The 14308-nt window shown below is 41.7% G+C and overlaps 1 protein-coding gene and 1 pseudogene across 1 annotated transcript in view; both read left to right on the top strand.

Annotated features, from left to right (window-relative positions):
* Window positions 1–4517: 4517 nt before the first annotated feature.
* Window positions 4518–14308, top strand: part of SNTB1 (syntrophin beta 1) — a gene marked incomplete at its 5' end in the record, with an annotated part of 32950 nt that continues 23159 nt past the window's right edge. The window contains 1 exon segment of the mRNA XM_015826032.2: window positions 4518–4725. Coding sequence (XP_015681518.1) covers window positions 4518–4725 — 208 coding nt within the window.
* On the top strand, window positions 10682–10826 carry LOC114923331 (annotated as a pseudogene).

The following is a 14308-nucleotide window of genomic DNA, read 5'->3' as shown; positions in this document are numbered from 1 at the left end:
TTTATTTTATCTTGCATTATTGCCTCTCATTCTACCATATTGTTCCGAGGAGAGAAGCTTATTTAGAACAGGGTCTCTTTCTAGCAATGGTCAGGTCCATTAAAGCAAAATCAGATTACTGGTTAGGTTTTCCTGCAAAGTCAGGGGCACAGTAATACTTTTGGAAACTGCCTTCAATATAAATGGTCCTTGCTTAATGACTTTCTGCTTAGTGTCCGTTCAAAGTTACAGTGGATCCCCAAAAGGTACTTATGATCCTATTTGAAGTTTGAGGGCTGCATATCCACATACATACAAGGTCACGTGATAGTATCTTGGGTGCTTGGCAACCAGCTGGCATTTGCAACCAGGTTGCAGTGTTCCCCAGCCATGTGATTGCTCTTCATTTTTTTTGCTGATTTCCGGGATTTACTTCTGTTTTCTGGAGAAAACACTTCATTGGATATAATGGATTCATTGAAGCACCACAGCCTTGGCTTAACAACCATGGCTTGTTCTTAATGACCACTTCAAAAAAGATGATAACATTGTGCACAGTCACATCTTGCAACTTATGACCATAATTCCCAGCTCAGTTACGGTCACAAATCAAGGATTACCTGTACGGTTCTGAAGACTAATTAGATTCAGATATGCATAAGCATAATTTTTGGTGAGTCTTCTGGATCATGCTGCCACAGCCATGTTGTAAATGATTGCGTGTACGTGAATATGCCCGTGAAGCTGTCTGCCAGGGCTAAATGCATGTTTTGATATGGAAAGGAGAACAGAACACAATGTCTTCTTATTATACCCATTGAGCAGTTCATTAATTTTAAAATAAAAGTGAGATTGCTTATTAGTCTGTCAGTATACCTAGAGGTGACCATCAGCTTGAGAAATTTTCTTCTAGGTCAGGAGTAGGCAACCTTGGCTCTTTTATGACTCGTGGACTTCAACTCCCAGAATTCCTGAGCCAGCTGTGCTGGCTCAGGAATTCTGGGAGTTGAAGTCCACGAGTCATAAAAGAGCCAAGGTTGCCTACCCCTGGTCTAGGTTAATACAGCTGCATAGATTGTGAAATTGAGCCCTTATTTAAACATGGTTATGAATACTACCACCAATATGGCCCAGCCAGTGAAAAAAATAAGAGTTCACCTAATGGAAAATGCGGAAACTGTTTTTATTAAGAATATCTGACTTTCTTCTGAATACATGCACATGTACATTTTTATGTTTTCACAGTTTTGTGCCTAATATTTTTGCAACATATTTTCTACTACGACAGCAAACCCTCCTGTATCATTTTTCTGAACGTGTGCAGTCATTTCCCTAATACTGAATACTGATTTAAATTGCTAGCAAACTGCTCTGGAAAACAGAGGTCTCTGAATTTTGAATGGTACTTTTGGATTGCATATTGGTTCAATATGCCCTGAGGTTGCATTTGAGTGGAAACTCTACCTTTTCCTTTACCAATGTCCCAGAGATGGGACAGATTAATTCTGTTTCTGCAGAGAAGGGTTGAAGGTTTGGTGCAAGTGACACTGTGCACAGGATGAGAAGAGAAGTAGAAAAATAAGGTAGCCTTGACCATGCTGGTTGGGAATTCTGGAGATTGGAGTTCCGGTAGAACATAGAATAATAGAATTGGAAGGGACCTTGGAGGTCTTCTAGTCCAACCCCCCTGCTCAAGCAAGAGACCTTATACCATTTCAGACAAATGTTTGTCCAGTCTCTTTTTGAAAGCCTCCAGTGATGGAACACCCACAACTTGAAGGCAAGCTATTGCATAGGTTGATTGCTCTCACCGTTAGAAAATTTATCCTTAGTTCTAGGTTGCTTCTCTCCTTGGTTAGTTTCCATCCATTGTTTCTTGTCTTGCATTTTGGTACTTTGGAAAATAGTTTGACCCCCTCGTCTTTGTAAGAATCCTTCAAATATTGGAACACTGCCATCATACCACTCCCTTTGTCTTTCTTTTCATTAGAGACATGCCCAATTCCTGTTACCATTGTTCGTATGTTTTAGCCTCCAGCCCTGTAATCATTTTTGTTGCTCTTCCAATGTTGTACATTTAGAGGTTGCCAACTTGAGGGTTTTATTGTCATTTTATAAGGAACTTTGAGATGTTTTTATTGACCATGGAGGCTTTAGAGAAAAGATAGTTGTTGTTTTTTTTAATATGGTTATCTGAGCAGGCTCTTTGAAAGCTCAATAGCATTTGTATTCATGGCTAGAAGACAGTATATATATCATGGCAGACATCTCCTATTTAAATGCACAGTTCCTTTAGGCCAATGTGGGCTTTATCAAAAATGTTCTGTATGCAGTGTTTACATAACTGTGGTGGAGGGTATGAAGAAACAGAGCTGTGGCATTGCCATAAACATTTCCAGACAAGGGGAAATCTAAAAGAAAACTTTTATCACCAAATTGCAGATAATGTCATGTTTCAGAAGCCAGATCCGAGAGAAAAGCCAGTGAGGTTTATAGAAGAGCAGATTGCATTTTTAAGTAACTTAAAATAGTGTTTTGGTATCATCTGACATATTCTCACTGCAGACAAAGAATCAGTAACCATGCCTGGGGGCATTCATGTTGGAAAGCCAGATAGAATAGAGAAGAATATGTCCACATTGACTGTTGCCCTGCTATTGCAATGAGAATAATCCTCAAAAATAATACAAAGCAGAACCAACTCATCTCCACAATCTTGTTTTTTGTTGTTGTTCTTTTTCTTGTTGACTTTTTAATTGTTTCTTTAGAGAAATGACACCATCCATTTTTAGAGATGGAAAGGTATTAATTTAATGAGTACCATTTTTGTTGGTCAACAAGATGTTTGCTGATAATGTTTTATCAGTGAATACACTGATTTCCAATATGTTGTTTTCTCAGACACTCATTGCGCTTTCTAATTGTCCAGTTTGAACATAATGGTTAATTGTGGTGTCACCCCACACCCAAGATGGACAACTTGTAGTGAGTTGTATCTTGTACTGTCTCCTTTGCCTTTCAGTTATGCTGAGATGGCAGTTCCCTAAATTCAAAGCCGGCATAAGAGGTTAATTTTTTAAGGCGTGATTAAATTTATTGCCAGTGTTTGCTGCAGCAGACTGATGCCATTTGATAGATTTATATTCTTATTTTGCTCCAAGAGCTCAGGGTGACATATATGGGGATAATCCTTCATTTAATCCCCATGAGAACAAGCCAGTGAGGTTGGTTGAACTAAGAGACAAGCTTAAAGAGAAGCCAGTGGATTTCCATAGATGGAGATAGGCTTGAATTTTGATCCCTCATCTCCTAGAACAGGAGTAGGCAACCTTGGCTCTTTTATGACTCGTGGACTTCAACTCCCAGAATTCCTGAGCCAGTCCAGTTGCCTCCTGAAAAAGCGTCTTTGGGATACTTTTCAGCTGGGCTAGATGAATGGGTGGTGACATTTCAGGGCCATTTGTGGACTTGATCGCCCAGATTGGATGACACGAGAAGATTGAGCTTCACTGACCCAATCCTGTAGTGTCAGTTGATCCTGCTGCTTGATGCTACCACTCCGTGGGGAAAGAACAGAGCAAGCATCATTCATCGTGTTTGGCTTCCAAAAGAATATATCTTTCTCCAGTAAACGTTTTCTGCCATTGGACAAGCTGTCCTTTCCTGTGTAGGGAAGACAGTGGCTTTAGCTCTTTTCTTGGAAGTGATGGAAGGGAAAGGGGGCCCAGAAGTGCTTTTTCAAAAGGCCAAGGACTTTGGTTTTTGTTTTCCTTTGAAGATGCTTCACTTCTCATCCAAGAAGCTTCTTCATTTCTTCAGTTCCAGAACTGAAGAAGCTTCTCAGATGAGAAGCGAAATGCCTTCAAAGAAAAAAAACCAAAACCAAGTCCAGTTGCCTTTTGAAAAAAACACCTTTGGGACAACCATGACCTGGATGACTGAGAATCTCCATAGACCAGGGAAAGATGGGTTACAGGTAGACTGGGCAAACCTTCAGCAATCCACTGGTTTTTTTTTTACATCCCATGCCATATTGAAGACTGATGATGAGGAACAAGTGAAATGGAACTGCAGTGGAATGCCAAGCTTATAGGATGGGGAGATACCTTATAGGGAGCCCTGGTGATGCGGTGGTTAGAGTGCAGTATTGCAGGATAACTCTGCCCACAGCCTGGAGTTCAATCCTGATGGGGCTCAAGGTTGACTCAGCCTTCCATCCTTCCCAGGTCGGTAAAATGAGAACCCAGATTGTTGGGGGCAATATGCTGACTCTGTAAACCGCTTACAGAGGCTGTAAAGCACTACAAAGCGCTATGTAAGTCTAAATGCTATTGCTATGCGCTACCTGACAGGAACCCATTTCGCTAGCTATGTTAAGTTTGATCTTGACTCAATGGACTACAGGTTCCCCATCCCTGGCATGGTGATTTTTCACATTTCTACACCTACACATCCTGTAATCGGACTGGAACTTTGAGAATATATGTAACTCTCCCCTCTTTTCCTATTTATTGTATGTATTTATTTTTCTTCTACAGGATTGTTGAAGTTCATTCACCAGACGCCAAGCACATCTTGGTGCTAAGGAGTAAAGACGCAAGCACCGCCCAGGCCTGGTTCTATGCTATCCACTCCTGTATCAGTGAGCTCATTCCTAAAGTCATCTCAGAGGTCAAAGATCAACTGGGCAAAGCAGGAATTGCTGGAGGCCGAGAAATTAGGCATTTGGGTTGGCTGGCAGAAAAGGTAGTGCCAACTTTTTCCTCTTGTCTCCAATAGCCCCCTGCTTGTGCTTGAGTTCTCGAGACTTCAGTCCAATTTTTAGTTTGGTATTAAAGAATGAAAGCAGTTGATTAGCTTTACTTCTTGGAACATGTATGTGCCACTCCTCCAGCTTAATTTGGAGTGGCATTAAAGTAATCAGATGGCTTTCTTTTATAGAACATGATGCATATTTAACCTTGTTACACTCTGATTGAGTTATTTGCTTTAACTCTGTAAAGATAGGTGTATTAAGAGATTAATTGAAACTTACAATTTGGTCATAGGTACCCTACATGTTTGCATATAACTATACTGTACATTCATTAATTCATGTGTACCCTAAGCATATACAAAGGATGGGCATTTCCTCCAGTTCTCATCCTGAGCTCACCCCATTCACCTCTGCTTGTTAATATTTTGCATGGTGAGTGGGGTATTTTTGTTCTGACAGTTGTATAGGTGTAACAGTTGGGATGTCTGCATTAGCTGGAAGACCCATTGCATGAAACCCCTTCATATAAGAAGAGACTGGAAAGCTGTTTGTCTGTAGTGGTATAAGGCAGGTGTGTCAAACTCAATTTCATTGAGGGCCGCATCAGCATTGCGGTTCCCTTGGGGGGGCCAGGTGGGTTGGCCAAGGTGGGTGCAGCCTACTGGGTGGGCGTGGATGGAGTGGGTGTGGCCTACTGGGTGGGCGTGGCCAGCACTACATCATTCACGTCAAGGGTGCCTGTGGAGGCCTGGGCAGGAGTGGGACAGATCTGAGGGTCTCTGGCAGAAAGGGGTGGGACCAAGGCAGAGCCCATCAAGCCGGATATGTGAAGTAGGCGGCCATTTGCTGGCCACTTCCAAGCAATGGTGCATTTCTTCATTCCTCACAAAGAGTGACACCTCCCCAGCATGCACCCAGGAGTGGGGCCGACGCAGCAGGAGCTGGTTTCTCGCTGTTTTCAGACGGCCTTGTGGAGCTAAGATTGAATGCATTTCAGCATAGATGACCACCACAAAATTGTACATTGGCTCCCGCCCAGCCTGGGCTAGGGCAAAGGCAGCGGGGGCCGTTCCCTCACTGTTTCCAGGATGGCTTCGCGGGCCACATGAAGCCACTTCGCGACATGTCTGGTATAAGGTGACATGCTTGAGGCCCTCCAAGCCCCTTCCAACTCTGTTATTCTGTATATGCAGGGTTGTTTGCAGGCAAATGTTTCAATCGAGATATAACTGTTTTTTGAACTACATGGTACAATCATGACAATTTTCTGCAACGTTAATGTCTATTTACTGTTTATGAATGATTGTCTATAAATGCAAAGAAAGAAAAAACAATGAATATGGCAGATGCAAAACCTGGGACCTCTTTTTTAGTCAATGTCTTTAAATACCTTTTTCTTTACAGCCATGATAGCTTCCTAACAACCAGCTATAAGTCTTTCCATTCTTGCTTTTGAATTCCCCCCCCCCCCAACTCCTTGGTGCAGAAGTCTTCTAGCCTTTCATGTTGGCGATCTCCCCACAGTGAGTCACCATCTCCTTGACCTTGCTTTTCATGGCTGTTTTCACAGCATGATAGGATATTTACTAAATGGCTCCTGGCAGTGCTTTTTTTGTATTAAAAAAAAAAAGGTGCCGGAATTCACACATGTCATACAACCTGCCTTGCCTACCCTACAAGGTTCCATCCAAAAAAGGTGCCTGAACTCGGTTCTGGCCGTTCTATGACAAAAAAAGCCCTGGCTCCCGGAAGTTCTAAAAAGGCCTCAATTCTAAGCAACCTTGTGAGCATGCTTTTTTAATGTTAATCATAAAGAGCATTTTGACTTCTTCAAAACTAATTTTAGCACACACTTATATAGGCTCTTATTTATTTATTACATATGAATTTCACTTTTCTTCAAGGTACATAAGGTAGAATATATTCACTCTGAGAAATTCCAGGTGGCTAATAAGTATAAAAACCCAATATAAAAACAATAAAAAAGGAATAACCCCCCCCTCCTGTCAACAATAATCAAATGAACCATTTGATGGCCTGCATCCCACTATGGGGTCCCAGGCCTGTTGGCACAAAACCAGGTCTTCAGGACCTTGCAAAAGAGTGTCAAAATGGAGGCCAGTCTTATCTCTATAGCAGGGGTGTCAAACTGCCGGCCCACGGGCCGGATGTGTCATCCAAAAGCCACTCCCACCCCATTGCCGGCAATGGCAAAACCGTCCCGATAGTTGCACGACATCACGTGACATTGCAAGTTTGACATCATTCTGTAGAATGATATTCCACAGGGAGGGAACCACCAGGGAGAAGGCCTTTCTTCTTGATCCTGCTAGATGGGCCTCCTTAGGAGAAGGGACCGGTAGCATTCCCTGCCTCCCCACCCTGGTGGGTCAAGTAGATGTGACTGGGAAAAACTGTCCCTTCAAATATCCTGGTCCTGAGCCATGTAGGGCAGGGGTCCCCAACCCCCCAGTCCATGGACCAGTACCGGGCCACAGCATGCCAGCAACCGGTCCACACAAACAAGCAATGCCCCATCCGCGGGATACAGGAGCACATGAAACCACGCCCCCTCTGGTCCATGCAAAAACCTCTCTCCACGGAACCGGTCCCCAGAGGTTGGGGGCCACTGATGCAGGGTTTTGAAGGTGACAACCAGTACCTTCTTTTTGTCCTTGTATCAATCCTGTGAACTAGCCACTATTACTCACTAATCTCCATGTACAAATGAATAACCCACGAAATGTAAGAAGTACAAACTAATATTTTCAGTTACTATGCCACAGTCTATGCACCAAATAAGAATTGTACTGTATCTGTTGAATTCTAGTTGGTAAATGTTTAGAAGCTATTAGCCTTTAAGATATGGATGAGAAATTTACTGCCTCCAAAAAGATATGAGATTTGATAAGCTAGAGTTGATAGGAGCAGAATATGGAGAATTATTAGTTGCCTACTTTTATGTTAAGATGTTTTATTATGTTTATTGCCAAAGGTAAACATTGTGACCCTTCCAGAAATAGCGTAAAACTGATCATCTGTAGGTTTTTCAATGTAAAATACTGACCACCTCATAAGAAAAAAAAAAGGGTTTGATTAATGTTAATTTAGACGAAATGTATCTATGTTTATTATTACCCTATAAAATAGAATACACTCCGGTGACATAAATGGACTGAATGCTGTGAATTTTAACAAGTTTTTATTTTAATGGTGCATTTATTATCTCTTATGTAATGTGGTTGGCTTTCCAGGGATTCCAGTTTGAGCTGGATAATAGTAAAGTTTTGAGTGACACTTCAGGGATTTTCAACTATTCTTACTAGTCTGAGTCTCTGGATTCAGCATTCTTGCAAAATAAAGTTTTATTCCTTGAGATGGCTGAGCTCTGCTCAGCTAGGATTTTAGAAGACAAGGAGCTGGATGGTACACAGAACTGAAAAATGATGCCGGGGGAACATGAGTGACCTTTATTGGGTATGCATTCTATGTGTCTGAAGATCAACTTAAAGTATAAATGACTGGTGCCGTTCAGATCTTTTGGGAGGTCACCTTTGGTAGACTTTATAAAAAAATACCAAGAGTATATTTCCTACCAGATGAAAGATTGGGGGAGGGGCATTGGTTAGTCGGTTGTTTGATTTTCATTTATTCGTCTAGCATTAATTATAGAATCCAGAATCAAGGTATAGAGTAGAAGGATACAGTAAAGTTTTAAAGTTTCTCGCCCTCATTATTTCGGTAGTGACTAGAAAAGAGATTTTCAAAATTAATTTTACAGATATTGCAGGGCTGGGCCACATTACATTTCTCGAACCATTTGATTATGGGTCGCATACCAAGAACCAGGTAAAAGAGAATGCTGCAACCCTGAAAAATTTCATACAATTATTTTTAAATATAATTAGAATTACATTAAATAAATGTTTATTACAAATAAAGGTGAATATATGTGTTCCGGGAGAAAGTTGCAGGATCCAATCTGGGTCCGTCACCGGGACCAGAAGTTTTTGTCTTCTGAGCTTTCGGACTTTTGCTGGAGCCCATCCTCAGGCAACTTCTCTCTAGCACAGGGGTAGGCAACCTTGGCTCTTTTATGACTCGTGGACTTCAACTCCCAGAATTCCTGAGCCAGCATGCCTCAGCTTGGAAATCTCTCCCTGTCCCCTTAGCATGGCTGGCTCAGGAATTCTGGGAGTTGAAGTCCACGAGTCATAAAAGAGCCAAGGTTGCCTACCCCCTGCTCTAGCAGAATGTGTGCTGTTCTGTGTGTAGTGTTTATAGTGCCTGTTGTAAGTGGCTTTTTAGATGTTGATTGAGGTATGTTGATGGCTGGCTTTTAAGTCATTAGCTGTCATTAGCTGCCCAGCCCTAGCCCTCTAAGTACTTGATAGGCTGGTGGTAAATCAGCACTCCTGTTGACTGTTGACTGTTTCCCAGACTTCAATCACTTCCCTGACTGTTTTTGTGCCTGCTTGTCCAACAATCTTGGTAGCTGCAAAATTGAATGTATGTCCTTGTTTATTACAGGGTGAGGCTACCAATGAGTTTAGGTCTTCTCGTCTGACCGCTCGCTTGTGTTCTTGCAAATTGGTGATTAACTTCCTCCCCAAATCCCCATGCAGGGGATTTGATAGATTACATTGGAAGTATTTCCCACCTCCAAGCGATGTTTATAATGCATAATTTGTCCTCATATGGTGGAGGGAGGGAAGGAAGGAAGGAAGGAAGGAAGGAAGGAAGGAAGGAAGGAAGGAAAACCACGCTGTCTGGTTAATTGAAGGAGACTGTTAGACACAATGATGCAAAACGCAGGTTTATGATTTGAGTGATATAATCAGCAGGAGAAGGAAAACAAGGTTTTTTTGCCTCCCTTGTCCCTTTATAACTTTTTTTTTCATGTTTAGATGAACTACAGAGAAAATTTGTGAGCTGTGAAATAGAAAGAAGAACTTAAACACTAGGCACACTTTCATCTAAACTGTAGATCAATATTTTTGGGACAAGACCAATGAATTCCACATTCCCTTTTCTCCTTTAGAACAGCCCACGATGAGATATTTAGAAACATATGCTTCCTGATCTAAAAATAGACCTTGGTCTAAAAATAAACCATAGTTTGCTTGATGGTTTTTATGACTTGGCATAGGAGTTAAGCACTTCTTTGGGGGCCAATGCTCCACCGAACATTTGTCGACAGTTGAGGCTCAAAAGAAGGGTGAAGCATCCTCACCCATATCAGAAGGGTGAGGATTTGAGGAGATAGTTTGGTCATTTATTTTCCTTTTCTTTTTAAGCTTATTTTGGGGCACATTCACTACATTTTTTATAATTTCTTCCTTCAAAAGGGCAGGAAACTATGCATTCAGTTTTTCATACTCACAAGCACAGAAAGCATTATTGGTTCTTTAGGTGCTCAGCATTGTTCTGGGATTACATTCCCCCCCTATCTAGCATAGCATATATTAAACCTAGGAATCATGGTTTGTGAATTGCATGCCTTAGTGTGTTTGATAAACAACCATGGTTTAATGGAATACGTGAAGTTTGGCATTGTGTCACCGTAGCTGAATAAGACCAAACTGATTTATTAACTATTGATGAAAACCAGTCAAGATCACTATTTCAAGTTGGCTTGTTTCCTTAAACTAATGAATACTATTGGTTTATCTATTAAGAAACTTTATTACGGTCGTAGACCAGCAATAGCCATCACTTTTTACAATATATTAAATAATAATAATAGTAGTAAAAATAGTGCTAACATTAATAGTAAATAATAACATCCCTGTTAAGAAAATACATGTTCTCAAAATGTTAGGGTCACTCCCTAGTTTACGTGAGTGGGTAGCCGATTAATGTGTGAGTAAATATAATGTTCCAAACATTATTAGAGATATCTCCCAAAAATTGGCATAAGTTGATGACTATAGATCTGTAACCAAGGTCGCTTCTCGGCCTTTTGGCTAAGATCAAGTGTAGGTTTATCTATTAAGAGTGTTTATATAATTACATTTTATATCAAGCTTGCAGGAATTTGCTGTTCCTACAGAAACAATGCTAATAATAAACCATATTGGAATGATCCTATTTGCAGAGATTAATGGCTGGGGAAGGTCTGTATAAAAATATATGCTTGTAAAATAGGATCTAAAATGCCCATTCTATTACATTTCAGAGGAGTTCCCTTTTGCATATGTAAGCTATCCAAATCTGAGATGCAAATAGTTTTTATGCATACATATATGAGTTAAGGCTTATTTTTAAACTTCTTGATTGCAATTCTATAATTTGATGTTCAAGAAGATGACGTTCATTTAGAATAAACTTGCATGGAATTTTAAGATCTCTTATGCATGAGGTAATCTTAATTGCAGCATATCAATTAATTGTTCTGATAACTTACTTGATTATATGTATATTAATAATGGCTATGTCACCATTTTTTTTTAAATCCAGACCACCTCTTCAAAAAAATAAAACAATATTTGAGAGATAACTTCGCTAGGGAGCTCAGTGATCATTTTTAACCACCCTCTAAGAAGTTTAAATTTTTGGGAATTGTATTTGGAATTCCTGATATTAGCAGAAAGGAGAGGCCAAACTGACCAAAGGGAGGATGGGGAAAGAAGAATGAGGTGCTGAAAGTTTGATAATTGGGAAAGAAACATGTACATGACAAAGACTTGGAAGGCATTGATAGAAAATACAAATAGGTTTCAATGTCAAGGTTCTGATTGACGAACCCAACCAAGCAAACACTTTCAAGACATTCTGATCTCTTAATGTTAAAACTTTATTGAGTACATCATTTCGGCACATTATGAAAGCAAAACCAGCTCTGGCAAAACCCCACCCAAAGCCATAGAACAGTGATGGCGAACCTTTTAGAGACCGAGTGCCCAAACTGCAACCCAAAACCCACTTATTTATTGCAAAGTGCCAGGGCCGCGTCAGCATTGTGGTGCCCTCAGGGGTGTGGGCGTGGGCATGGCCCACTGGGTGGGCGTGGCTGCAGTGGTCATGGCAGCCAGGGTGGGCGTGGCCAGTGGGCGTGGCTGCAGTGGTCACGGGTGTGGCCAGGGTGGGCGTGGCCACCTTGATGTTGCTTGTGGGGGGATGCCTGTGGGGGCTGGGCAGAATTGGGGGAGATCCAGGGGCTCTCTGGTGGGTGGGGCGGTGGGCAGGAGGCTCGTCCTGCAGGGGGTAGGGCGGGGGTGCCATTGCTGTGGGGCAAGGCGAGGCAGGGGCAGCTGCTGCCTGACACCATCAGCCCCCACACACAGAGGCCAGCGAGCGCATGGTCTACCACCTTTACTCAAGCTTGCTAGCTAGCTGCTTCACCTCCTTTGTGCTCGGTGGGGCTGCCGCTCCGGGCACCAGCGGCGGTCTAATGGACCTGCACGAGCTGGCAGCGACGGTGGCAGGTGTGCCCACAGAGAGGGCTCTGAGTGCCGCTTCTGACACACGTGCCATAGGTTCGCCATCACTGCCATAGAACATAGAACACACTCTCCTCTCTCTTGATCATGTCACGTTGCCCAGTTAGATGAGAAAATATTATTATGAGAAAGTGTCTCTGGGTCTGGCCAGACACCTGGTGAACTGTCCTTGGTTCTCTTGGTCTGGTTTCTTAATCTTTCAAGTCTGCAGTCCAATCCTTTTTCCTCCCCTCCCTGACTTCGTTGTCATGCTGAGAAGCAATAATTGTCGCAGCAGCAAAAAAAAGTGCTTCGAAACTTGACACTTGATTTACAACCATTCATTCAAGTTACAACAGCACTGAAAAAGGGGATTTTGATGTTTTTACACTGAATGATTGTTGCAGCATCCCCATGGTCACGTGATCAAAATGCAGATACTTGGCAACTGCTATCTATTTATGACGGTTGCTGTGATCTGGGGTCATATGATCCTCTTTTGCGACCTTGTGACAAGCAAAGTCAGTGGGGGAGCCAGATTCACTTAACAGCCATGTTACTAACTTAACAACTGCAGTGATTCACTTAACAACTGTGGCCAGAAAGGTCGTAAAATGGGACAAAAGTCACTTAACAACTGTCTCTCTTAGCAACATAAGGGCTTACAACCACAGTTGAGCCCAGAACTTATGTTGCTAAGCGAGACAGTTGTTAAATGAGTTTTGCCTCATTTTATAACCGTTCTTGCCACCTTTGTTAAGTGAATCATTGCAGTTGTTAAGTTAATAACAAGGTTTTTAAGTAAATCTGGCTCCCCTGTTGACTTTGCTTGTCAGGAGGTCAGTTAAGTCAGAACTGAAGAAGCTTCTTGGATAAGAAGCAAAATGTCTTCCACGGAAAAACAAAGTCAGCTGCTTTTTGAAAAAGCACCTTTGGGATAACCATGACCTGGATGACTGAGAATCTCCATAGACATTTGTCAATCGAGGATTACCTGTAGAAAGAATATCTTGCATGTGTAAGAAAGAAGGGAGGGGAAAGTTGTGGAACATGGGGGGGGGGGAAGATGGAAGAAAAAATGATAGGAATCAATAGAGTTACTTGGGATGTGGCTTGTAAATGTTGAGTGAAGTAAACAAGGATGTGAATGTGCAGCTGAAGGAAGTAATTGGAACAGTGAAAGTTGGGATTGTGAATAAGATTTAGGTTGTGGTCAGTAAATGCATTTGTTTCTTGAATTGGGGATTGGAAGAAAGGTAAAGGTTTAATTTGTGGTATTGTGGGTGAAAGGGTCAAAGGTGGATTTTGAAGCTGGGTATTATGTTGTGCATGGGGTTTTATGAAAGCTGTTAAAAACTCTTCGGCAGCTTTTGCATATTATTCCTCTAGTTAACAAAACTTAGTATGTGAGTGCTGTATTGCATACCGTTGTTTGGTTGTGATTAGGGCTATGATTAAGATACTTTGTCATTTCTACCTCCATAATTAATGCTAAATGCTAGTTATCCCTATCAAGCTTCTGCATGGCTTCATGTCCTTTTTGGTTCAGTTGCTTGATCTGCACTTAGAAGTTGGAGATTGAGGGCACTTCGTTATGGTTTTGTTCTACTTTGAGTATAGGTTTCAGGCAGTAGAACTGGAGAACTTCTGTTCTCATTTATGGCTTTGGGGCTGTATGGTAGCAGTCTCCCTCATGCAATTTAGCATATTTATAAAGCCATGGAAGTAATCGGCAGGAGTTCTTTAAGTTGATGATAGCCAGGTTTACTTCTTTTTTCCATCCTCACCTGGTGTGCCAAATAACTAATTCAAAACTGCAGTCTGGATGAGGTATAATAAATTAAAATTGAATCTTTAAAAATCTAAAGGTTTGGTGAAGTAGGAAAACTTACAGTTTGAAGGAGCCTTTCCTGTTTCTAAGGAAGTCTGTTCTGTGAGATCAAATACAGAATTTAGGTTTAGGGCTAAACCTAGTTCCAAGTCAGTTTGGGAGCTAATAGTGCCCGTGACCCAGGGCTTTGACCCAGGGCTTTTTTTCTCACAGAACGCCCAGAACGGAGTTCCGGCACCTGTTTTGGATGGAACCTTGCAGGGTAGGCAAGGCGGGTTGTATGACGTGTGTGAGTTCTGGCACCTTTTTTTTTTTTTTTTT

Source organism: Protobothrops mucrosquamatus, unplaced genomic scaffold (genome assembly GCF_001527695.2).
Source record: "Protobothrops mucrosquamatus isolate PMUCROS unplaced genomic scaffold, P.Mucros_1.0 scaffold2934, whole genome shotgun sequence".
Classification (NCBI taxonomy): domain Eukaryota; kingdom Metazoa; phylum Chordata; class Lepidosauria; order Squamata; family Viperidae; genus Protobothrops; species Protobothrops mucrosquamatus.
Note: the sequence above shows the minus strand (reverse complement) of the source record. Positions and strands in the feature narration are given on the sequence as shown.